The sequence below is a fragment of the Solea senegalensis genome, linkage group LG6 (assembly GCF_019176455.1).
Source record: "Solea senegalensis isolate Sse05_10M linkage group LG6, IFAPA_SoseM_1, whole genome shotgun sequence".
Lineage (NCBI taxonomy): Eukaryota > Metazoa > Chordata > Actinopteri > Pleuronectiformes > Soleidae > Solea > Solea senegalensis.
Genome location: NC_058026.1, coordinates 8,858,718 through 8,885,762, shown reverse-complemented (window position 1 = coordinate 8,885,762; position 27,045 = coordinate 8,858,718). Strand labels below are relative to the sequence as shown.

The 27,045-nt window shown below is 40.2% G+C and overlaps 1 protein-coding gene across 1 annotated transcript in view; it reads right to left on the bottom strand.

Annotated features, from left to right (window-relative positions):
• LOC122771238 (protein kinase C alpha type-like) overlaps nt 1–27,045 on the bottom strand; it is a 113,975-nt gene that overhangs the window by 47,586 nt on the left and 39,344 nt on the right. The window contains exon 3 of the mRNA XM_044028677.1: nt 21,924–22,006. Within this exon, the coding sequence (XP_043884612.1) occupies nt 21,924–22,006 (83 nt within the window). The remainder of the gene's footprint in view (nt 1–21,923; nt 22,007–27,045) is intronic.

Here is a 27,045-nt window from a genome sequence, read left to right as displayed (position 1 = left end):
GATGTGAACATGAATGCAGGCCAGGCAGACTATAAAGTCTTAAAAAAGGAGGAAGACATTATTGACAAATACAGGCAGATGTGAGCTACATAATGGACATTTCAAATATTTTGGCATGAATTTAAAATTAGATTGGGCTGCTTATAATTGTATTTATAACATTTGAAATCATAGAGCTCCATCACAGTATATCATTATGTTTCACTCATGAGACAGTTCAGTCCTGAGAGGACAATCATTGTCACAATCACAATCAGTGATTTACTTTATTCATTTAAGCGCCATTCTCATCCGTTATCTTTCCATCTTGCTTGACCTCATCAGTAAATGTTGCACCTGGAAACAGGACATTATACTCAATTGAAAGCCATTCTTTAAACCCATATTTGACACATTAATACATCTAGGAATTGTTGCATTGAATTAAGTCTAGGAGAATCAACACCATTAACCCTTAGAACACAGAGCATTCTGGCTGCTTTTTTCCATTACTATGTTTAAATAGAGTATATACAGAGGCTATAAGAATGTGCAACATAGAGTGTCTTATATCCTTTTTTTCCAGAACAGCCAAGGCAACCTGATGGAAAATGTCTTTAATTTTCACCAACTATATAAACACACCTGAGCAATTGGGTAGAATTCGTGAAATTTGGAAATACGTCACAGTTCAAAGTTTACTTCAATTTTATGAACAAAAAGAAGAAAGAAAAACGGTCTATTTTGTGACTTCTGCACAATTGTTACTACTTTATATCACTACTAAAAATGTGATATAAAATGAACCATAACTTTGACTCAACAACACATAAGAAGACGAAGGGTTAATATTTTCCCTTTTTATCGTTAACAATGAAAAACTGCTTCCCGATTTTCATTACTCCATGCCAGAAACTGCAATGTATATGAAATTAGAAAAAAGTGAAAGAGTGAACGCTTTTCATTCATCATTACACTCCAATAATTGTGGTTCATTGCTTCAGGCTATCTGTTGTAATATTATATTAGTCATAGTATGATGGAGTTTAATGGAGAGTATAAAAACTGCACTAGAGTGTGTATCGCACAGCAAAGGAGCTACAGGTCAAAGGTTAAATTAAATATCTGTAAAGATTATCATTTTCTTTGTTTGTTGGCTTCTGCCATGCTGGATTATTTCCCCACACACACACACGAAGTGCAAGACTATTTTCCACTTGATAATAAAACAATAGCAGGTGGTGAGCATATAGACTTCTATTCAGACATTAAAAAAATGGTTTTTTTTTAAATGTATATTCATTTTGTCAACACAAGTTGTGACTCATTTTAAGAGCAATTTTATCACCCACCACACCACTAGTGATTCTGATTTAACGGCGCTCGTGTGAGCATTTTGCAAAACAGGCTACAACAGCTACGGAAATTACTCACATAAATTAAAAAGATATTCCTGCGATTAATCCATGAGTTTTACATAATATAACTGCAATACTCGGCGATATACACTGTATACCAACATGTGGACACAAATTTCTGTGTTTACATTTGTCATTCCTAAACACAAGCCCAGTGTTGACAGCAGCACACAGTAATTACCAGAAACTAAGCCATTAACCTTTATAAATTAGAATCATTTGGATAAGGCGATATTACACACGGGGGCTAACCTTTATCCACAGTCAGCACAGGCAGTGATGTGAGAAAATACAACACATTTACAACAAGTCAAAGTTGACTCTGAAAAATGAGGCCCCTTTAAAACCCTGAGGGACGATACCAGTGGATTGAGCAGAGGCCACAGTACAGCTTTAAGTGGATACAACGCAATGTGCCACCTTGACAACTTTCTTGTCCAGCATTTTAACAGACTATTCACTTGAGCACTGAAATGTTCATTAAACATTCATGAGCTGAGTCCATTTCATTTGAAACTCGTACAGAACAGTTATGGCACTAGAGTAAACAGCGCTTTGTACAAACTGTACTTAAGGTACACATCTGTAAGGTGTCGAATGAAGCGTTTTTTTGTTTGTTTGTTTTTTACATGATCTGCTAAAGAAGCAGAACCAGTTGCTTTACCCATTTATGTACCGAGCAGTAAATGGAAAACCGTAAAAAGCAGCAGAGCAAACACACAGAGTAAACATGACGCTTTATCAGAAACGCACATGGTACACATGTTGCTGCTATAATACTCGTATCTTTTATTAAAAAAAATAAAATAAAAAATCTCTGCACCTCCTATATTACACACTGCAGGTCCCCGTCACATTTGTACATTAATTTTTCATTTTGTGCACTCAGCTTATGAAGCATACTCTGCTGGAAGACGGCCACTTTTCCAAAGTGCTTCTCTGCCTGTTCTCAAATTGTTCTGTAATGTTGATCTCTTAGCAGATGTACAATCCCTTTAAGTGAATTTGCAATGAGAACATTATCCAGGCTAGTCCATTCTTTTCCCTTTTTTTTTACACTGCATCTATGAATTTATGGGGTGGCTGTGGCTTACTGAGTGGGTCATCGTCTACCCAGAAGGTCAGCAGCCTTGGCTCCTTTAGTCAGTGTGTTGTTGAGTTCTTAACAGAGAATTGCTCCTGGCTGCAGTGTGAATGGGTTTGAATGGTGTATGATAGGAAAAAAGTGTATATGCATTATGTAAAGGTAGAGAACAACAAGACGATAAAAAGCGACATAAATGCCAAAAAATCTTGAGAAAATCTTCCTCCCCGACATAAATAAACCCTTGATAAGGGGATCAGTGCACCATATATCTCAGCGAGAGCTGCCAGTGTCAGTGTGTGAGGCACCTCATTGATCAATGGTGCCGTTTGCCATTTCAGTCTGTTTGTCACTAGTGTCGGAGAAAATGCAACAGGGACTTGTTGTGGCTCCAGAGATCTTGCTTCCAATCTGTATGTGTCTGCAGAGGCTTTACACATTCACGAGACAAAGAGGACTGCCTTCTTTGTCTGTCTGTCTTTGAACTGTCCACCCAAGCATCTGAAATATAAACCCTGGTCTCGAACAAAAAAAGTTCCAAATGGTCTTGGAATGCAATTCCAACTTTAAACTAGAGAAAAAAAACACTTCTGCCTCTATCTCACACAGTTAGAAATTTAATTTTTTTTTTTTATTAAAAAAAACTTAATCCAGATTACAGTATCTAAACTTTCCTTCCCTGGGCCATGACCTACATCTCCAGACTATTTAATCCAAATCCATCCATAACTTCTTTGAGCTATGCTGCTCACAGATAAACACAAACAAAATAGGAAATAAAGTGGGCTCCTAAAGCCCGAGGACAAGTTCTCTTTTACTTAAAATGAGGAGTTAGAGTATGAGATGCAATCATTACATTAAGGCCAGGAGGAGTGCGTGTGCAGCATGTGACGGCTACACTGCTCATCTGCTGTGTCTACTGTTAGTCTTTTGAAAATAGACATACGTTAAATGCTCCTACACAGTATGTGATGCACGGTTTTATGGTGTGACGCCATCTATAGATGCAAATATTTCACAATAAAAGCCTTGTGAATTGACTCAGTAAATAAGAGCTGGAGTGTTTTTTGTTTTTTTTTAAATGGTTAGAGCAGGTGTTGCAAATATCTATGTTCGAGACATATTTGACAGATGTAAGAACTAAAACTCAAGTCAAAGATCATTTTCACTGTCTATTTTCCTGTGAACCAAGTGCAACACATGGGAATTATGGACAAGACTCCCTATCCCTGGTAGAGCAACATGGATTAAGTGATCCACAAGGGCATCGTGGCGACGCTAATGAGATAACACGGAAGCCAAACTGAAAAGCAAGACGTTTTGTGACACCCAGGCCGAGTCGTTTCACCACACATGTATAGCAACCACTAAGAATCATGACTGACTCCAACATATGACACAACCCTATGCATCTATACATCCCCTTAGTGGCCCTGACCACGGCATGTACAGGGCCAGCAGTCAGTGAGTTACTTAAGGACAGACAAGAACATGAGAGAGGCAGAGAGACAGTAGAGAGAAAGAGAGGGAGGGAGAGGGTGTGCCAGCTACACTCACTCATGTCCACCCACACACAGCTGAACCTGTAGGATTATCTTCCTATTATCCCTCAACCCCCACCTGTTCGCACCATCTACAGCATGAATGAGTGCTGGCAACTTAGACCCAGATTCAGCCACAGATTAATTTTTTTTTTTAACAGGCGGAAGAGGTCAACAATAATGGGAAATACTCATAATTAAAAAGCAGCATGACAACAAGGCAACCAACATGAAACAAAAACATCAGTGCTTTGAGCCGTGGATGCTTGTCTGACACCTGTGTACCTGTGACCCTGCCCTGACCCATGGCAAAAGCTGATATTTCAATACTTGATATTTGTGTCGACAAAATTCCAACATAGGATTATGAGTGTGAGAGAAAAACATTTGAGTTTTATACATATACTTATAACCAGACCTGGTGTACAATATTGACAGCTATAACATATACGTTAAGACACAAACTAAGTGCCTTTCTCAAGTCATACTAACTACAGGCATCAGACCTGGTACGCGGCTCACCAGACTCTGTGATGATGCCTTACTGTTCAGATGCCTTGTATCTGAGGTGTCTACAATAAAATCTTTCAACTCTGACTCCAGAGGTTCCATCATTGGCCATCTCACCTGATAATCAAATTCTCTGTAACAATGTCTATAAATGGAATCCTTTTGGACCTGATATGTTCATGTGTACGTAAAAGTCAAAGAACGACAAACAGCCAACTGTGATCCACAAACTTTCACCTCAATCAATCCAACATTTCAGTCAGTGGAATCAACCAAAACAACAACATTGTCATCCCTGGTGGTGTCATCTGAAGCCAGAGATGGTAATGAAATATCATGGGATCATCCTGAATGTTTCTGCATTTGTACAGCAAATGCACTGCAACAGGTTTCTATAACTATAATATTATATTATAACTGTATGATCATATTTTACCACAGTGAGTGTAGAGAGTACACTGGTTGATCACGATACCTTGTGACAAATGAATTCATGGCCAAGAAATATGAACTCACAACAATTATATTTCATAAATTGCCCAAATGAATAATTCATCATCATCAATCTTAACAGTCATAAAAAATATGGCTAACTGCTCCAAATGAATTGAGACAATGTGCATCCTGGCAGGTGTTAACTACTTGCGGCGACTGATTTGTAAGGTGCAATTTAAAAATTCCCCCGAATGAGTTGTTATGTGCAGAAAATGAAACCTGTAAATTAGTGTAATAGTCTACACATCACAGAGAACTCTGGGTTGTCCATTAACACATCCTGTCAGCAAGCTGTGGGATGGAAGAGTTTACCCCTGTGGCCTCTATCCCCTATTACAGTCTAATTAGGACTTAATGGGAAATTCAAGACAGACTGGGTGGCGCTGCTCTACCAGAACAGCAGGAGGAGGAGACTGCAGTGGCCTACAGCAACGATGAACTCAATCACAGGGCTCAACACAAGAGGACCACCATGGCAAAACAAAGCCAGAGGGTGTAACATGTTGACTAAATTATGCAACACGAATGTTGCCCCTTGGCTGCAAATACGAGAGGCTACAGGATTGTCCAGATATCACACACACATATAATTCTGTATCCAAACAAAACACTTATTACTCTGCATACTATTTATTCCAAATCCATGAGTCAGTATAGATTTATCAGTATGTGAAAGCTGGTTTAAGGTTGAAATACAAGGCAATAATAGAGAATAGGTATAAATCTGAACTGGAAAACACAAAGCGAAGACTATTTTAGTCTATTTCATGAAAAAAGTATAATGTTGTGAAAGTAACAGTGATGGATGTTGGTTTGTCCATGATGAGGTTAAAGAGGAATTACCCATTTTGTTCTGCTGAAGAAATAATATCAGCTTGGCTAATCAACTTGTTTGACAAATAACACTCTGAGAGATGTGGTTTTAACACAGTTTATCTTCTCTACTTAAATGCGATGGTGCTTACATTTTATTGGCATGTGCATACATTCAAAAGATGGGAGCCAACACAAAGAGTAGAGGCAAATTTCAACACAGGCCAGGTCTAGTATTTCTCTTTGAAATGTGTGATGATGTAATACATTTCAATAACTTCCAGTCCAACTTCTTCAAACTAATCGTAAAGTATTTTAGCATCTGCCCTCCAGTAATCACAGGCAGATCGGCATGTGGAGTCACAGATCAAAAACAAACACAGGGCAGAGGGCTGATCAAAAGACTGGAGGCAACCAGGAGATAGTGATGAAAACAGAAGCACAGGGGGTCAGTGCACGCATGTGAGCTAATTAGCCAGACTCTCCAACCCAGCTTAATTAGCAAGCAGGACGCCAACCAGCCCCTGTTAATGAACAGCTTTGGTCGTGTGCGATGCTGAGCGGGCTGTTTTCCCAGCAGAACTGGGAGAAGCAGATAATATTAAATACCCCCTTTTATGTTGAGACGCCACTACATTTCTGTTAGGTTTGTCGGTCTGTGCCTTTACCATGTCACATATTAAATGTTGTATGCATGATTGTGTTTGGGCCAGGGGTTAGCAGCAAATCGATGGAACATCAGTTCCTGGGATTCAATTAAGTTGAATATGAATCAGATTTGTTTGGATGATTCCTGTCTTTAATACAGAACAGTGAAACACAAACATAACATCTTGAACAGGTGATGTAAAAGAGGCTAGAGGAGGGGTCTCAAACTCGAATGACCTGGGGGACAGTGAGCATCTAGTCTGGTCAGGAGGGGGCCGTTCAAGTGAAAATAAAGCCCTGTGTGGGGAAAAAAACAAACCTTTTCAGTAGGAGCAGGCTATATTATCTTCTAATTATATCACGATAATTCATTGCGATATAGGAAAGGGGAAAAAAAAATGATGCATTGACTCCTTTTGAGACTTTTGGGAAGTTGAACATGCCACGACGAGTCGAGACTGTCACTCATGTATAGACACACATCAAGTCTGATTTGACTGTCTTGAGTTAGACTACATCTCTGAGTGCTACCTGATGCTGAAACATGTTTTTTGTCAAATGTCATAAGAAAAGAATAATTATGTAATGTATGATGATAATGGGGGCGGGACTAGATAAGCTTTTGCTTCGCCCGCTTTCCCTTTTGGTTATGTGTATTGTGTGAACTACACTGATGTGTGATGAGTGATCTAAATGTCATGACCGAAATAAACATAAATAAATGAATAGTAATAACAATATTTTTTTCAGAATTTCAAAATAAAAGTGATACATAGTTCAGAAAATGAATATAAATATCAAAACAGACATTTCAACTTGATTTTGAGTGGTGGAGCACATGAATTGGATCTGGGGGGCACAAGTGGCCTTCGGGCCGCATGTTTGACACCTCTGAGCTAGAGATAAGGATCCTTGAGCCTGTTTTACTACTTGCATATTAGACAGTAAATAGCTCTACTCGTTGGAAAATACATGAATATATAAATGTGAATACCACTCAACTCAATATATACTCAAATAAAAACTCCAATCTATAGTGCTGTACAGATGGTTTGGTGTTGCATCTAATTATATTTCAAGTTCACTGTCAAGAAAACTTCTGTAAACAGGCTTAATTGTTGCACCTGGTCACCCTGTGCCAACAGAAACAAGCATCTGTTAATCTGAGGGAGCCTGAATTGTATTATTGCTTTTATAGATGTAAACATGGTTAAATGAGAGAAAGCAGACTCAATAAAATGACTGTGTAGATTCTAATAAAGGGTCTGTCTTTACATCGCATATGTAATCCGAGTCTCGCAGTCACCAAAGGGGCTTGTTAAAGCTAATTCAGTCCACCTGCAACCCACAGAGTCAAAAGAGATCCACCTGGTGTGACACTAGCAGCCAGACAGAGACAAAGACGGATGAGACACAGCTCTTCATCCCTGGCATATCCCTTGACTCATTTACCTCTTTGACCCATCTGTTCCACACAGGGCTGAGTAACATGTTGAAGGTGAACGGCTTCCTTAATAAATTAGATTTTCTTTATATCTGCATCAATTGACAATTATTGACTCACATATTCTCCTCCCTCTTCTTCACATCAACCCCCTCTGGGAGATGACATTTGAAATGGAGGTGGATGTACAGTATGCTCCTCCCCATTCTGACTTTTCAGTCACCCACTCTTGCGGGTAAAGATCAGTGTGCATGAGAACATTGTAACCATGCAGGCAAACTCTGACATGGCAAAGCAGAATGCTTTCCTTTTTTCTTTAAGTCTGTTTCTTTCAGGAAGTGTGAGCAAATGTTTGATGGATGCAGCGTCTTCACCTGTTGTTGAACAGTGTCCTCGATCCACGGATGCAGCTACAGATATTAATGTGCGCTGAGCAAATCCAGATACATGTACAGTACACTGACTGACAGAGATGAAATCAGTAAGTGAAACCACAACAGTGTAATCTCACGCTCTGATAAAAACAGTATAACATACAGAGAATGAGTTCTGGTTAAAGGAGTGAGGAATGTATTTTATACGTGACATTTCTGCATATAATTCATTCGATTAACTTACAATACTTAAAAGATACTTGTTTAAATCATTCAACAAGTTCAAACTGAAATTGAAAAGAATTACTATTTTAGAATCAGAGATCATTTATTGATTCCCAGAGGAAATCAGCTACCATTCCGTGGAGTTTGTCATTCACGATCCTGTGGCATTCCCCCTGCTGCATTCTAACACAAGCTCCCTCCGACATTACCTAGAGATTGTACTCGGGAGCTAGCAAGAGAATCTCCTGAAAATCTCCAGAGTATTATTTGCATTAACACACGCAAACCCTCCGGAGAATCTCCAGAGAATCTGCTGAGTTCAATGCAGGTGTGAAAATAGCTTTAGGGTATTTTTCCCTTTCCTCCTGTACCCTGCTCGTCTAAAAGCCCCTCCATGTGACACTAATGACATGGTGAATGAAAGAGCCTGCATTACTGTATCACTTTGTATTGTAATTACACTTTAGCCCTCTGATGCTTGGTTATATTTTCATATTACTCAACTGCCCTTCAACCATCACAGTCAATCACAGGCTTAGACAGACAACATAATGGTACAGCCAGTAAATTCACTATTTAAATGTCTGATTTACAGTAGGGCTGTAACGAACGCTTATTTTGGTGGTCGGAATACTTCATTACGACTGGTCAATAGCGGTCTGTTCTGTGTATAAGAGACCGCTTTTAAATTAAGAAATGGAAGGAAACCTCAGGGTTACACACATGAACCTGGCTTTTGTTTGGTACTTATTTACAGACAAATCAGCTTTAACAGTTTCACATTGAACATCTGCTGCTTTCCTGCCACTGCCAGGCTCATTTATATCCAAGAAGGACGTTTGTGTGCCGATATAAAGGCTTGCCCTGACGAATAAACACAGAGAGCTGCAGTTATGTGTCACAAATGATTAACGTTACTGAACCTAAAAGGCCTCACAACCCCTCTCAAAATCATCGAGAGCAAAGGAGAAGAAAAATGAGGATGCGCATTGAACGATTTTCACAATACTTATTCAAAACACTAGTGGCCACAGTTTTACATATCTTGCATAGAGGAAAAGCAGTTCGGAATGTAACACGGAGATTGATATAACTCACACAGAGAGGCTTTGCAGCTGGCTATCTTCTAGTACATATTCTTAGCCCTTTTAAGCGTAAAAGCTGTGTTTGTAAAGGTGAGAAGAGGCTTTGAGAAGAACAAAATGGAGCTATCATTTATCCGGACATGAGGTGTTAGGCTGGGTAAGGCTACTATTTTTAGCATATAAATCACCACTCTGATTCCTCTTGGCCTTTCACTAAGCTGCTGAGTGCCGAGAGGGAGGGCAGGTTGCCACCACAGCTCACAGGGGGTTTCCCTTGACATGTGCTATCTGTTAACACATCTGTCTGCTGGAAGAGCCGGGAAATAATAGGTAATATTTTTAATGACTGTCAGGGCCTAAGTTGCCTTTTTTTACTGATGCTGAATGCCTCTGCAAGTGGCAAGCAATGAATGAATGAATGAATGAATGCCATTGATAACAGCACTAGGATTGTAAAAATGTACATTTTTAGCACGACCTCCATGTATATTGAATAGTTCTTTGCAAGGGAACCAGGCTCCAAATCTTTGTTTTAAGCTTTCCACCAATGTTTTACAGTAAGGTTTCTACTCATACTCAGTAAAGAGGCAGTGTTTCTGACAGTGGCCTGCATGTTCATTTCTTAAAAAAAGAGATGCATGTGTTAAGAAAACTACAGATTTGCTCCAAAACCAAAATGAAAGCAAATGCTAAATGCTAAACCCCCACTGTACCACACATAACCTGCCCCCTGCAGATCAGACCTACTTCTTTTCAGCGACTACAGACACACACTTACTGATGCATAACATACAAAGATCCGCGAGCATGAATCCTCGCTGTATGTTTTTAATAACTGAATTGCGGTGCTCTGTATTGAAAGGCATGCAACTCGCCTGCTATGGATTTACACAGCAGGAGAAGACAGCAGCAGTACAACACTGGTGAGACATGCTCCTGTGCTCATTAGCATATAGCCCCACACACAAGCTACCAGTGTCATCCACAGGGTCATTGGAGGACAAGGTCTGTCACTTCCGCTGGAAGATGACCACCTGCTATTCCAATCTTTTCTCCAGCGCTGTGACAAGTAGCAAAAAAAATGAGTAAATGTACAAAATAAGACCTGCAGGTTCATTTGGTTGCAAACACCAAGCTGCAGGCCGTCTGTCAGGTACTTCGTAAATATGTCCTAAAAACGTATCTAATGACCCGAGTCTTGGCAGAGTCTTTTTTCACTGTAATGACCCAGCTGACAGGGGCAGTGAGTTTTGCTGCACACCTCTGCTTTTAATGGTCTTTGCTTTGTTGTTCAGATGGCAGGAACTCGATACAAGAGTGCGTGTGTGTGTGTGTGTGTGCATGTATTGGTGTGTTTGGAGACTTAATTATAGACGGGAGGAAAAGACACGTTTGCTTCTTTAGCACTGCAAAGAAAAAGCCCAGACATTCAGCAAAACATATTGTAGTGGATATGGTGTGAGAAGAAGAATGTGAATCCAGAGGGAGAAAGAAGGAAGAGAAAATCTCATTTTAATGTAGACATAGACCACATGCTCCTCCAACTTCAACCTCCATCCACCTTCTAACACTTTATCCTCCACAAACAACAACAAACAACCATCCACTCACACACTCTCAATTTAGAGTGTCCAATTTGCCTAATCAACTTCAACTTCATCTGGAAAATGAAACGGAGTAAAAAATACAACATATGCCTCTTTCTCTGAGTCAAAGTCAGGCTCAGGTCTGACCGAGGGAAAACACACAGGTAAATATTTACCTGTGTGAATGTTTGAATGTTTGAGATGTATTCAATAATTCAATAATTCAATTAGCAAAAATCACACAAACAAACCGCATGTCCTGATCTGTTTTATTCTTTGCCTGTTGCAATGCATATGAACCAGTAATTTTCTGTTATTTACCTGCAATAAACAACATAAACGAGTACACGGAACTGTTTCTGAGTCTCTTGAGATAGAGCAGGAGATGGGGAGAAAAAAAGCCTGACCTACAGGATCTGTCTCATTCTATTTCTGGCGTTGAGGTTCAGACCTATTGCTGGTTCAGCTTCAGGCCTCACTCTGACATGCCAGGTCAAGTTTAGACCTCAGACCCTGTAAGGTTTCTATTTCAAGTGTTTTTGTGTGAACTGATCTGGAGGACGGTTACAGCACGTCTGCCTGTTTGACAGAATCGTAAAATACGCCATGCCAATTCTGTTGTTATGCCTTTTTACGTGTTTGATTGGTAGTGATACGAAGGTGAGCTAAAGAGCAAAAGTGTTTAGCAATCTCAAATTGTGTGTAATAGCAATAAGTAAGCCATTTTAAGAGTGCGGCGAAGAGGTTAGAACTGAGACATCAATACAGAATATTCACACACGTTGGGAAATGTTAGCATATAATCAGTAACACAGCTTTTAAATGAGCCAAAAGTGCAAAAGAAGTGGGTGCTTCACGTCTCAGTGCTGAAATCAGAGAGGAGTTTTGTCGCATGCTGGCAGGATGTCGGAGTACAAACTTGTGTCCTGCACGATTTGTGACACCGCGTTGACTCGGGGTCAAGAGCAGGTCCAACTCTCCCATGCACCGGTCATTAGTAATATTTAGCATGCTTGGTAGAAAGACAGGCTACGAGATACTGTCTGTAAACAAACCCCTGAGGGACTGACAGAATGTGCTTGTGAGTGTGTATGTAAGTGTGAACAAGTCGATTGGATAATTGCATGCATGTTAAATAGTTTGTGTGCGCGTGCTCAGTCTAGACAAAAAAAACAAGTTCACATGTAAGTCTTTAAAATGAGATTGTTCACAAACTGTTTCAGTGTGTTGAGCTGAAACATGTTTGACTCATAAATAAAAGTAAAGGAATAAGGGTGGTTGTGCACATGGTATGCTCAGCCTCTCAAGTGGGTAAGTCAATTGTTGCTAGGCAACAGCAGTGTAGACACTAGCATGACTGTCAAGGTCTCGAAGACAGAGAAACAAACGATTCAACAAGCTAACAAGTGGTTAACTGATGAGGGCTTTGGAAACCTCAACATTTTCCTCAGAGATATTCTAAAATTCCAAAAATAACAATATCTTAATTCACCATCAAACAGAAAATATTAAGACTACCAAGACCTCTGCCATTTCAGAACATTTCAGCGAAGACAACCTGTTAACTTTTATTTTTCAGACGATTACGAGGTTTGTGGTTGTAAATACCACACAAGGAGGGCATTCATAAGGCCTCTTTCTCATCAATATGGAATGCGACATATAGCGTTCACACAGTCATGCAAGTTTTAGAGCTATTTGTAGTTACTGTAAAGCACCAAAAAGCATTGGACGCAGATGAGAATGTTGAGGAAATTCTTTGTAAAACTCAGTTAAGATCATGGAGGACTTCCCTGCATAGACATCAGTGTAATACTTCTCCAGTGAGGAATGTTTTTCTCAGGAAGTGATTCAGCAATTCCCACTGAATACACACATGCGCACACACACACACACACACACACACACACACAGCACAAGCACTTACACTCATTTGAGCCTTGATCAAACCTCTTTTTAGACAGGCACGTCACAGACCATTAGCAGGGAAGACTAGAAATCTGTAAGTGTTCATTAGCATCTCAGACCATATAAACCCCATCAGCAGGCATCCCAGAGAAAGCGCTACCATCACACGAACCGTCAGTCAGCACTGATCATCCACAGAAACAACTCTTTATTTCTCAATACAAATGTAAAAGGTTTAGGGTTTCACATAAAAATAGAACATCTCTATTTTTTTCCAACACATTTTTGTTTATGTATGTTTTTATTTAAGGAGAAATTATCAGTCAAATATCTAAAACCAGGTTGAAGAAATCAAAACAAATAAACTGACCCTCAAAGTCCATCATTTTTGGTCCATTTACGACGTAGTCAAGATAATAATGTATCTCTCTCAAAAACAATATCACACACTGAGAGACGTATGATTCTGGCTGCAATATGAACACAACACAAAAACATTAAGGGGCCACTAACTACCGATGATGATGTTGTCATGGAAATCATAATGTTTGATTTACTCAGACCACGTTGTGTTATGAGCATCAGCTGAAGATTTCACATGGGGCTGCTGGTATATATGGAGTCAGCTGACTTGGAGAGCTGTTTCGTTAAGGACTAAATATTGGATCCAACCGACTCTAAACGTTGTAAATGAATCTGTGTGAATACAGCAAAAGGCTTTGTTGATTTTCCTTTGGTTTTAGTTTTTTTATTTAAAACATGTCCGTGACAAATGGCGACAGTGTTGCTCACCTCGTATCTCTCTGACTGCTCAGTAACCATTCATTGTTCGCACTGGTGGGAATCAAAGACACTGATTGACCCATGTTATTCAAGCATGTGCCATTGTTTTCATGCCCATCTACAGCTTATGACAGTGTGCCTAATTCACAGTGTTTGAATGAGTGTAATTAACCAAACGGGGCCAAATTAAACTATGGAACTAAACCAAGTATAAGCAACCATGTCCTCATAATCACATGGAGAAAACAAAAGCAGAATCTGACCTCTGTCATGGAGTTTTTTTTTTGTTTGTTTGTTTGTTTTTTAAAATTGCACAAAAAAAGACTTTTGCTGGTATTTGTTGGTCATGCACAAATAGACAGTCACAATTAGATAATCACAAAAGCATCACACTGAGTCGAAAGAGTAATACAGTCTTAAAAAATGTTAAGCTCTGTGCTCTGAATCTATAAATACTCCCCAAACAGAATAATAAACATCTTTATGTGGCCAGCTCTACAATCAGTGATCTAAGTTTTAATTAAAATGGCAATTTAGTTTCATTTCAACTAAATAAATCAATGTTATCAAAGAAATTTGAATTTAGTTTAGGTAGGAATATAGGCTATGTGTGATAGCATCTATACATTTGTTTATATTAGCATGCATGGGCTCAGGAGACATAATTCAGTCAGGGTCAAAGTTTGCCGGTCTCTGCCTTATGGCGCTTTTCCATTATAGGGTTCCAGCACAGCTCGACTCAGCTCAACTCAACTCGGTTGATAGTACCTGGTACATTTTTAGAACGTGCTCTTGTGAGGTTCCAAGCGAGCTGAGCCGAAACTAAAATGTGATGTCTACAGTCTGCCGGCCACAGATTGGTCAGACAGTGTCATCACTGGAAGAGTCATGAGCGTGACGTACGGGAATCAAACCGGGAATCAAACCAAACAATTCTGAACTGTAGATCAGTTAAAAAAGAGTTTTAAAATTCGGAAAATATATATTAATCTCCAACATATATGTAACAGAGGAGTCTGGTGTATTTAGTGACAGCGGGAAGTACCAAACAAATCTTTTTAATTCACTGATTCTAATGATTCAGTACACAGAAAACAACTGCTTTGCCCGTCACTAGTCTGTGTGTGTATGATACCAAACTGAGTAGGCTAGAGCCGAGTAGCGCTAGAACCGTGTGATGGAAAAGCGCCATTAGTGTCCACAAAATGTACAAAATATAAACATCACGCTGCATGGAGATGGAGATTTAAGTAATCTACATCGTTGACATTTACTACCAGCAACATTTCTGTCTCAGCATCGGAGCAAAGCTCCAACCTTGGAAGAGGATGTCTCAAAACTGACTGTGCTCCATACAGTTGACGCAATCTGTCCTTTTGAGCATTATCCAAGAGCTTTGTAAGCTGGAGGATTTTCACAAACAGAAGGGATGCAACAGTGCATTATATTGCAGACTGATAAATTTCTTTGAAAAAAAAGAAAGAAAAAAAGATGCATTGACTTCTATTGATTGGATTATTTTGTGACTTTTGGGAAGTTGAATATGCCAGTCAACTGGCATAAGTCGAGACTGTCACTCGCGACGGAATATCATGGACACATGTACAGACACACATGGAGTCTGATTTGACTGTCTAGAGCTAGACTATATCTCTGAGTGCTACCTGATGCTGAAACATGTTTTTCTTTTTCAAATGTCATAAGAAAAGAATAATTATGTAATATACGATGATAATGGGGGCGGGACTAGATAAGCTTTTGCTTCTCCCGCTTTCCCTTTCGGTTATGTGTATTGTGTGAACTACACTGATGTGTGACGAGTGATCTAAATGTCATGACCGAAATAAACATATAAATCAATAAATAAATCCTGCAATGGTCTTTTTTATTTGCTGGAAATAAACTCCATTTGTGAAAACCACTCCGATCACTTGCAAATGAAACGAAGGGGGAATACAACTACAGCTGCTTTTGATTATAACATGCAAACATACCAAAGCTTTTGTTTGTGCTCATAGTAGTTATGAAACAACAGGGAAGCAAACTCCTGTGGTGTGGTTGAACATCGCATCATGCTTCCTGTTCTATGTTGATTTGTGTCTTTGCACCTGAAAGAGAGGCAGCTTTCTCACAGGTTTCTTACAGTGGAGCTACTGTCATGTTGATGAACAAGCTAGATGGAACAGCTTGTCTGACATTGCTGACAACAATACACAATGTCATATGGTAAGCTAGTCAAACAAGTCATACTGGCAAACTAATCTGAGCAGAACACACAGCACTGCAAGTTTCCAAGAACTCCGGACAATTAAGGAATGCCTGGATACCACGACACAGTTTTTACAACCTCTGGGCCACAACAAGCCTTTTGAAAAGATCTGACCAACACCCATGAAAGAGGGAAATTGGACTAACCGTATAGACAAGAGGCTACATTGGCTATGACACTCCCAAGACGCCTGTGGCGCAGATGATGTAATTTAGCTCCACTGTTAAATCTTATTTTCAATTCCCAAGCAGAGAGTCCTTGTAATGAGACCCACGTCTTATCACCAGAACTACTAATTTCTCCCCAGACCTGCTGTACATCTCGTTTGTGATTTGCCCTTTTAAATATTAGCTACCCCTTGCCTTCAGCATTACTCATTCATTTTACAAATTCGATTTCTACTCAGAATTACTGAAGCCCTGCACACGCCATTTGACTGCGTTTCTTTAAATTAGAAAATGAGAGGCCGGTGTGTTTGCCACCATGTTTGTGGTCGACACTGTGGAGTTGCAAACCGTACAACTCTGGCTCTCAACAGACTGTGTCTCTCAGGTGACCCTGACGACCCTCTTTCACACCTTAACTCGGGTGACACTAAGAACCTGAAACTGGGTCAGAGAGTGAACCAACTGCATTGTTCAAAATAAAGACTCTATCCAGCCTACAGAGTCTAATGGCAATGCAGTTATGTGAATTTGTGACAAACGGCATTATGGTGAAATACTACAGCGCTGCAGAGGTCCGTTGTACACTGTGCAGTTAAGATGGAAAAAAATATGGAACCTGTCAAAATAACTGTACTATGATTTGTCGAGTGCAGTACAGTATTTCCAAGTAAAACTGGACTATTGTCACCCTGAGGTCAGTTTCCCCACGTTTCCAAGCAGAGGAGACAGAGAGCATGTGCTGCTGATGCTTAACTCTGTTACACTGTCACACCTACTGTATCTGAACATCCCCGAGGGCGTATCGGTGACCAGCCAAGTGTGAGCGTGTGTGCATGTGGTGTTAAGAGGAAATCAGTGCAAAAACGCAGATCACCCCAGATCATATTCGCATCACTTGTTAAGTGGACATCAGTGCAGCAGCCACACACGCACACACACACACACATACACAAGCCTCTCAGATTCATCTGCTGAGCCCCTGTAGTGAGGCTGGATTGCATTATTAATGGGTGTGTCCTGTAAAGCACTGAACTTACTCAAGCTGCTGGTAACATTACACCTGGCAGTCGAACCAAAACAGTTTGTTAAATGAATTGTTAAATGAGATTAATTGGAGCTAAAGCTCCAATTGGTCAGACAGATTATTTAGCAATTGGTCTTTTTTTTAATTGAGCTTTTTAGTCGGATGGCAGCAGTAGCTGTTTTATTCTTTATTCGTGTGTGACTGTTCTGATAAGGACATCAGACACTGATACACAACAACAAAAATAATAATTAGTCTCCAAGGCACACATGCACAACTAAGAGTCTTTGTCAACTCAATAACAGACTAATAGACAGTAAATACCAGTACTCAATACAAAGGATTACAGAGAGCCAGATCTTTGTGCCGACATTTCAAATTCAAATTCAACTTTTATTTAAGGCTATTCTTTAGTGGGTGAGTGAGCAATTTTTTATATTAATTTCACGTTATTTTATATTGACTGTATCCGTGTCGTTTACTTAAAACATCGCACAGGCATTCGAAGTCTTCTATTATCTATTAACTTCAAAGAATCAAACTCTTTATGCTGACAGAGCCTAAAATCGTCTCACTGTATTTTTCTTCCTCTATTGTTTCCAGATATTAGCTGAGGGTGTGGGATCTGTGGGACACCCAGGCCAGCTTGAGTCCGACTGAAGGTAAACATGCAGTAGTAGCTCCACTTCCAATCACATTATCTGGGTGTGTTAGTCTTACTTTGAGAAATTAAATTTTAGTACGTCTCCATGTAAACGTGCTGAGTGAGAGGTAGAGCACTTCATTAATCTCTGTGGCGCATGAAGCCAGAGAGCAGCCGAGTGGCTCTCTCTGACTTGGAATTCAAAAATACTTGTTCAGACAGATCATTTGGCCAGTTAACGTGCCAAGTTACTGACCAAATCTGAGAATGAGTGAGTAAAGTGAGAAGCACATCTCTTTCTGCATCTGCTCTACTCAGAGAGACTGTGCAACGTGTGACTGAGAAACCCGTGATAACATTTGAATCGCACACATCAGTTGAAGCAGACACCACGCAGATTTTACTCTGTCATGCACAAATGGAAAAATACTGTCAGACACTATAGGCAGAATGCAAATATGGTGTAGTTATCCATACATCAGTACACTGACTCATAACACCTGTAGTGTTGTTGCCAGGTTACTTGAACATTTGAACAATGAAGTAAAAAAAATTCTCCTCCAAGACACAGACGGATGCAATTTCGTATTTTGAATTTATCAACTTCAGTCATTCTGAAAGGGGTCGATGGAACTTTCCTCAAAGGTGGCAACAAGTGTGCACCTATCTGCAGTCCTGCCACTGAAATACCACACTGAGGCTGCGGCTGTAAGGAAGAATATATTCATGGTTAACTTGCCCCACCGAACTAAGCAAAGATCAGCCGCTTGTGATGAGAGCACGAGTGAAGAGATCTAGAGGCTTCTGTTGCAGCTCACTTTGTTTCTTCTAGTATTTGGGGGTTATAAAAGAAAGACAAAGAGAGTCATAAAATGAACCTAACCTAGGCACCACAGATCTTCAGGATATTTGTTGGCCATGCAAGTTATTGCTTCCCTGAAATGCACTCATGGGACACAGAAAGCTATGTAATACATGTGGTTGTCCCTGGCAACAGCACTGATATCCGCAGGAATGTATTTTAAATGGGCGCACTAAATTTTTTTTTTTTGCTTTCGGAGAGAGATAACACACTCATACATTTTAAAATGAGAGCAATTTGGTTCATGGTGCTCATGTGCTCACATGGTCTGTACAATAATATAGAGTCATAAAAACCTGTACAGCGGAGAAAAGTTCTACAATCATTTCACGAGTTTGAGGTCTCCTCCTATCAGATACATCTTTCTATACACTAGTTCCTCTTGTCTTTGACAATGTCTGGATCATTATATAGAAAATACCTTGGTCATGTATCTATGAGTGGCTGCAACAAAGAGCATTGCGCATGGCATCTCTCAATCAAAACAATAATAAAAGACCATGTGGAACTGCTGAATTCAGTTGGGTTTTGGCTCACTTTCTGAAGCGATTGATCCTCTTGGTAATGTTCACAAAGTCACTTTGTATTCCAGTGTTTGTTTGTTTGTTTGTTTTATAAATCATGCCATACACTTGATTTTAAAACTGTGACACCAACTGACCAACATGCCACTGAGGTCACAAACACAACACTTTCTGCATCAGATTAAAAAGCGTTCTGTTCCCAGAATCCATTCACTTTTTTTTTCAACAAGGCTTTTGTTGTAAAATATCTGAAGGACAAATAAATGCTTGGCTTAATAGTGAAGAGTACTGACATTTATTCATTCATATTGAGTACAGAAGATAATCTAGAGCTTTTAAAATGATTTAAGACCATTTTCAAAGCCGGGCCACACGGTGATGCACGTGGATAACACTGTTGCCTCACAGCAAGTAGATCGTTGGTTTGCATCGTGGTTCTGGCCTTTCTGTGTGCAGTTTGCACGTTCTACCCATAAATTGCACTAGATTTAAATTGCAAATGTGAGAGCGAATGGTTGTTCGTCTCTTTGCGTTTGCTCCGCGATGGACTGGCGACATGTCCAGGATGTACCCCACCTTTTGCCCTGTGTCAGCTGGTGTCAGTTGGCCCCTGCGACCCTCATGTGGACGATAAAGCGGTAGACAATGAATGAACAAATTCATTTTCACAGCCAAAACCTATGTGAAACATAATAGTTCTGCAACAGACATTTCTTTGTTTACCAAAATAAAATGATCCAAGATCTTGAAGAGAAATAAGGATTTCTATTGGTGTACTGTGTTGGAAACCTTTTGTGTAATGTATGTACTCCACACAACACACAGATGTCAAAGGTCACTAAAGGTCTTGTTCAAGATAAACCTTGTGTTCCTTTGCTAGTTCCGAGCCGCAGCACTGGCTCAAATCAAGAGTCCCCCAGCTTAGACTATTTTCTGCCTGTACGGCCTCCGTGTCATCCATGGCCTGCTCTATTTAAAGAGTCTGCGCTGACGATCTTGAATGACACACTGACATATCTCCAGTTACAGAGGCTAGGCCGTTCTGCTGTAACACTGAGAGTGCATGCCCAGCAAGCGAGCAGGCATGTAAATGGGGTTTCACACTTATCAAGCAGTTGACGGCACATCGTTGTACTCGCAGCTCATGAAGAGGCAAATCTGAGACCCAATGAATGTGTCATTTAGACGCTGATATTTATCAAGCATCTAAAATGATTTTCATGGTCCAGAAATATCACAATTATAAATGTTTGTAACGGGGGAAAAAATAAATAATCCATTGGAAAATGAGTGCAGCTCAGCAAAATCTTTACTGTTTTTAAAAAAACAAAACAAAAAAAAAACTGCAGAATCTTGTTTTTAAATTTAGTGTCAGCTGTTACTTCAGTGAGGAAACGCCCCAAGCCAAGACAGATGTGTGTGTATGTTGGTTTTGGCCATCACTTCTACATATCCCATCTGTCTCCCAAAGCTGGATCAGGTCATTAATACTAATCTACCAATCAGCTTCTTGTTGGATGAATTTGAAACATCATGTAAATGTACTGTACACCATGAACTCTCTGACAACGCTCGAGATGGTACGACGAAGGTCACTGTCTGTGTGTTAAGCCAAAGCTAAAAATTGCTGGCTTTGATAGTGGGAGGTATAGTTACGATCTCGAAGTTAGTACTTTGGCCTTGGGGTGACCAATGGAATTACGTATCTTAAAAGGTTATACCCAGCTACTGAACTGGAAAAGTGACAATGAATGAACTGTAACAGCCACCTGCTGCTGCTGCTTTCACTGCTGCTGCTGCTGCTGCTGCTGCTGCTGTGATTCAATCATAAATCAACTCTGAGTATTCAACATCTGAATTGCCTTCTCTTGATTGATTGGTGCTACCAGAGAAAAGGATTAGAACTCTCTACTGGAAAAAAAAGACACCAGCATGTTCTGTCCTTATTCAATCTAAAGAGCCCTATATATTATAAATGAAATACAACATGAAATGAAATGAAACCATATAGTTAATGTTCAAACTGTAATTGAAGTGATGCAGGCAAAAGGCTACCTCGTAAAACAACATGAATGCAATTCAACAGTGGCAACGGGAGCCAGTGTGGCAAACCCTGTTCATATGACTGCACACTGATCACAGTGTGAATCTACGTCAGTCTAATTAGAGGAATATGGGGTTATATTTGTCCCAATAATATTTGTATATGTGCAGAGGGTGATCCACACGTATTTCTTGATTTGTGTTCCATCTTTTGAGAGATATTGTAACTTGTATATTGATTTTTACAAATAACATGACATTTGTAATACTGGAAATTGCATTTGTGAATCGTGATTCCGCATTTGTGGATCGCATTCATCGCGTTCCGCAGTTACAGATTTTTGAGACGTTATATTTGTCTCAATAAGGTCTTCCTTCATCAGCAGGTGGCACTGTGCACATATACAAATATTATTGGAACAAATTTAACCCCCGTCGATTAAAGGCACCTTCTCGCCATCAAACGTGCAAGGCAACAGCTTGGTTTTGGTTACTTACGTCTGTGTCAGGCCCCTTATCAGCCCCTGGGCAGGAGAATGTGACAAATTCATGGCACCTCTTGTGGACCACAAAACAGCAAACTGCAGGGACAAAAGAGATGAAAGGGGAAAAGAGAAAAAAGAGAGGTGATCAGAGAGAGAGAGATATCAAAAGTAAGAAAGAAAAGAGAGACAGAAAGAGTGACATGGTTAAAATACAGTGTATCCTATTTGACTGGTATAAATGAATACAGACAGCAGAAAGAAGCAGAAATCTGATAACAGTGAAAGGGACTGAAAAAAGAATGACTGATGTCTGGGCCGGGCTCCTTATCATGTGTCCAGATGGCCAGTGCTGCCTGCAGGCTGACTGCTCTTATTGCACAGTACAGTGCCACCTCCACACAAACATGGCAGGAGCTTGGGAGGACGCTGCACACACACATGATCACACACACTTTTTCTATGCACATGAAGCATGTTGCGTGCAGACAGACACATCCACAATCGAACACACTCAAGGAGCATCTACATAGAACGCATTGCAGGCCTTCACGCACAGATGTATCTGTGGTTTAGCTACCAGTCCACAAAGTGCACCGTCATCTGCAGCCAAGCAAGCAACCAACTTGCAGCAGAGGAAGACGCCTGTTACTGGATCTCAAGAACCAATTGACACCAAAATGAGACAGGTGGGTGGGAGGTCTTCTTGCATGTTGAGACACTCATTCATCACTGAAGTAAATGTTCTTTCTGCTTCTCTCTCCTTTTTAATAGACAGTGGTGCCCCTCCCTTTCTGTCGAGGACTTAATGTTTTCAAGGCTGACACTTGCGGCACAAGATGACAGAATCCCTGGTTTCAGATAGTCGTCACTGAGCACTGACTAAAACCTGAGGACTCCATTAGTGGTTTGTGTTGCATTAGCCTTGCGATGCATTTGCAGAGGCTTGATTTATTTTCAGTTTCACCGCTTCTATACTGTTTTGTAGTGACTGAAACAACAGTGATGTAAAGTGAGCAACAGCGTCTCGTTCTCTTGCATATGCATCCACCTACACATCAACGCCTGTCTATCCACTGCATCCATCCTCCTCAAAAAGCTTCACTCAGACACAAATAAGTGCATACTTAAGGTGTGTTGTGATGGCCACTACTGCAGAGCAGGTAAAAAACATCTTGCAGACACTCAGGGAAACATTAAGTCTCATGAATGCCTACATTGACAGGTAGCCGTCAAATCAGAAGGCATTTAAAATTCACCAAGTCACCATTACTGGGCCACTGTGTTTAACTTCTGGTCCAAACATCTATTATACACTGCAACCATTCAAGTATCTTTGTCCATATTCATTTTAAAGGTCAAAAGTTTGATTGCACAATTAGCTGTAAGTGCTGGTGGAGTTAACAGCTAAACTAACAGCTGAGACCACAGATTTGTTCATTACTTTGCCATCTATGGTGTAGAACCAGAAATGCACCTCCCGATTGTTTGCTCAGAAGGACAGTTGAGAGTTTGTCTGTGACCTCCATTGTCACCAAAAAACAATATATCCTAGTATAGTTATCCTCTTGTGACGAGCAAAGAAGACATGCCTGTGGGCAGAGCTGCACTCAGATCACCCTCTGCTTGGAAAAGGACTTTGTTTTTACTTTTAAACTGTCTGTTGCACTTCTAGGCTGGATATGTTGACCCTGAGCATGTTTTTAAGGTTGAATTATCACCAATGACTGTACTGTTGAGTTGTGCTGTGTAATCAAATTAAATTAAAGTGCATTAATGCATGTACTTCTGATAAACTAGTTCATTTTTAATGCAAACATTAATATTCATAATGTTACACCAGGTTGGACAGATCTGTGAAAACTTCTTTCAATACAAATCTCAAAATGAATTGATATCAAAGAGAAATGAATCGGAAATTGAATCAAAGTGGGACCTTATGAATCAGAATTGATTCAATTCAGGAAATCAGTAGCATTAACCAGCCTTAATAATCACAGTGGTACTGGTAACTTTGTGGTTATTATGCAGGATTGTGGAATGTTTATGCCTTTTTTAGTGTAGAATATTAAGAGAAGCAACCAGGGATGAGCAAAGAATCTCTAGTGAATGATGCTCAAACGTTCCTCTTTCACACTCGGCTGCTTGTAGAGACACTACTGCATGATAAGAGAAGCACTGTTGATATTCCTCACAGTCACTCTTCTTCCTTCTTAATGACGCAGTGGGCATAAAAATCAATTTCACTTGACCAGCAGAAAATTGGCAACAACAAACCCTGGCAGAAACATCCCCATACTTTTGTCGAGTAATGCCTACAATTACCAGAGTAATTCATTGTTCAAAAGTATTGTGCTTATGCACAAGAACATGGAGGTTCAAAAGAAATGTGCAAGCATTCAAAATGTTGTGTACACTACACCAAACACTTATATCATAAAAGTTAAAATATTTTTTCTAAGAATGTAAGAACATCTGCCGCAATAAAATCAGAGTGTGCCATGAGTATTTGCTTAATATGGATTGCAAATGATGCATCTGCATATTTAACACATTTTTAAAGCCCACATAGACCGGAAGCTCCAATTAACGCTGCGTTTGTGTGTGTATCTGCGTCATTACCTTGTTTATGAAACCCTAACGTTTCAGAACAAACAGTTCAGCCACTGCTGAGAAAATAGTGTTGTATTGTTTTCCTGGGCTCTGCGAAGCGGATCGGCACTTCCTTAATTTGATGTCGTCATCAGAAATCCTCACCACTCCTCTCACCACTGCAGCGCCTCCTGGTGCGGGCACTAGTCCGGGCACATCCGGTTGCGTACATTCAACCGCAGAAGAAGAAGAACTACTCTCGTTGTAGCTGCTGAGATGCAGAGCATCCACCGTGCCAGAGGGGGAGCTGTGTATCTGAGAGCTGGCCTATCTATTACGTCACTTCCAGGTACCTGGCCAATCACAGGACAGTAGGAAAGCTCTCGTTGGCTGGCCAATCACAACACAGTCCACATTATGGGGGTGTGGTTTTGGTCTGAAACAGCGCGGCTGACGAGAGCGTCAGTGAGGAGATATTTTGATCGGCTCGTTTGCAGCGATTAGGAGGTTTTTAATCATGAAAAGAAGTTCATATATGTAAGTAGACCTCCATAACTAACATATATGTGTGATACAAGCATTCTATGTCACCTTTAAGAATTTGGCAGCACCAGCCAACCAACTATGCCCAAGCCAATGATCCATAGACATGAATCCTCTTTGGATAATTTATGCACTTCGTCTCCAATTGTAAATATTCACACACAAACTTCTACATCATACCAGCAATACATCATAGTGGCAATACATCAAAGTAGCAGACATTATTGGAGAGATAATCTACTTTTACAGCCGACATTTCACATTGAGGGGACTGTGAATGTAGCACTGTGGTCTCAAGCAAACTCGATGATGATAAATAATACCTTTTTTATCCAAACATTTGCTTTAGTTTTGCTTATCTATTCGATTTACCACCATGTTGGTATCACATTTGTATTCACGACATGCACTTGAATGATGCAATGCACTACAACTCCCACCTACAGACATATGCCACTGCCAAACTCAACCCCTTCTATCCCCTCAAGCCTCCTGGGAGCCATCGGTCAGACTAGTCAATAACCAACAAAAAAGCATGACCCATAACTCAGACCACTGCCAAGCCACATAGCAAACAAGTCATGAATCTCAGTGATTTAGTCCCTCCATATTTCATAGTAAAAAGCTAATAGTAGAGTGAGTCACCTCAGTTCCTTGTGTTTCTGCATGGGCTCTGTTATCTCCTCACACTCGGCTGATTTGTCTTCACTTCCTTCTAAACAAAGCAAAGCAATGTTGCTGCTTAGTGTGTTTCACGCATCACCTCTGTTGCAGCAGTGGGTTTCTCTTTTAAATAACCTAACATGACATTCAAGTGGTTATTAAGTGAGGCTGTATGAACTGCGTACAACCCAGAAGACCATCTAATAGCAGCTGGATAACAGAAAGTCAAGTTAAAGTCAAGTTGTACTCCAGGAAAAAAGACAAACAAAACATATGCACTCAGCGGAAACCATGTCTGATTACTGTCAGAACCTGAGAGTGTTGTTTCCAATTCTGTGATGTTTCTTCAGTTACTGCCTCCTCTGGTCAGTCCAAGAAGCTAAATCGCTTTCCTGGCAAAGACAATTATTACCGATTTCTCCACGGATTTATGGAAATGGCTTTGCTTTGAGAGAGACAAAGAGGGAGGGAACGGGGGAGAAGGTGTAAATGTGAGCTTGACAGATGTTAGATATATAAAGAAAGGGGTCGGTGGGGGTGAGATTAAGGAGCTCATCATTTTCTGCTGTTCTCATTAGAGCTTCAGTGCCTGAGACCAGCCGTCCCAGCGGCATTGTTCTGGGTCGGCACTTAAAGGTCCAACACATTCATCACCTGACGCCATCTTAGAGCAACACCTCCATTAGGAGGCAAATGTACCAAGCTGGCTTTACCATACCTACATATGTGTGAAAGAATAATAAAGACTTTATTCTTACAGGAGATCCATAAATTAAGATCATTTATTTTAACACAATGACCAGTGAAATGTGTTTAATCCGCATTCACTTCCAGGTCAAATGACTGAATGAATGCAGGTTTGTATCTGCTTCACTCCAATCGGCATTAGTGAGAACACAAGACTCAAAAGAGCACACTAATTTCTTCTCTGACTGGTTCTCTTCTTTTTGGCTGCAATGCAAATTCCTGTGTAATTTCTGGCACAAAGCCATTTTTCTGGCTGTTAGCATAGCAGTTGGCCTAGCCTTTTTTTGGGGGCAAACTTTACTTTTTACTCATAGCACTTTATTGTATCCGATACAGATACGGATCTGCCTATACCGATATCAGTCAGATACAGTCATTTTAGACCTTTGACGCTATGAAGACATCTGAGACATAATTCTTCAACTGTGTCACAAATATTCTAAATAAACAGCCCACAACAAATGCAGTTACTGATTTTTATTTGCATTTTTGTAGTTTGCAAAATGTAGGATTTTGGACCTTGGACCCCTCCCTCTATACTTACTGGCTTGCAGCAAAATGCCAAAAAATGTTGAAAACTTTTTCAATTCTGG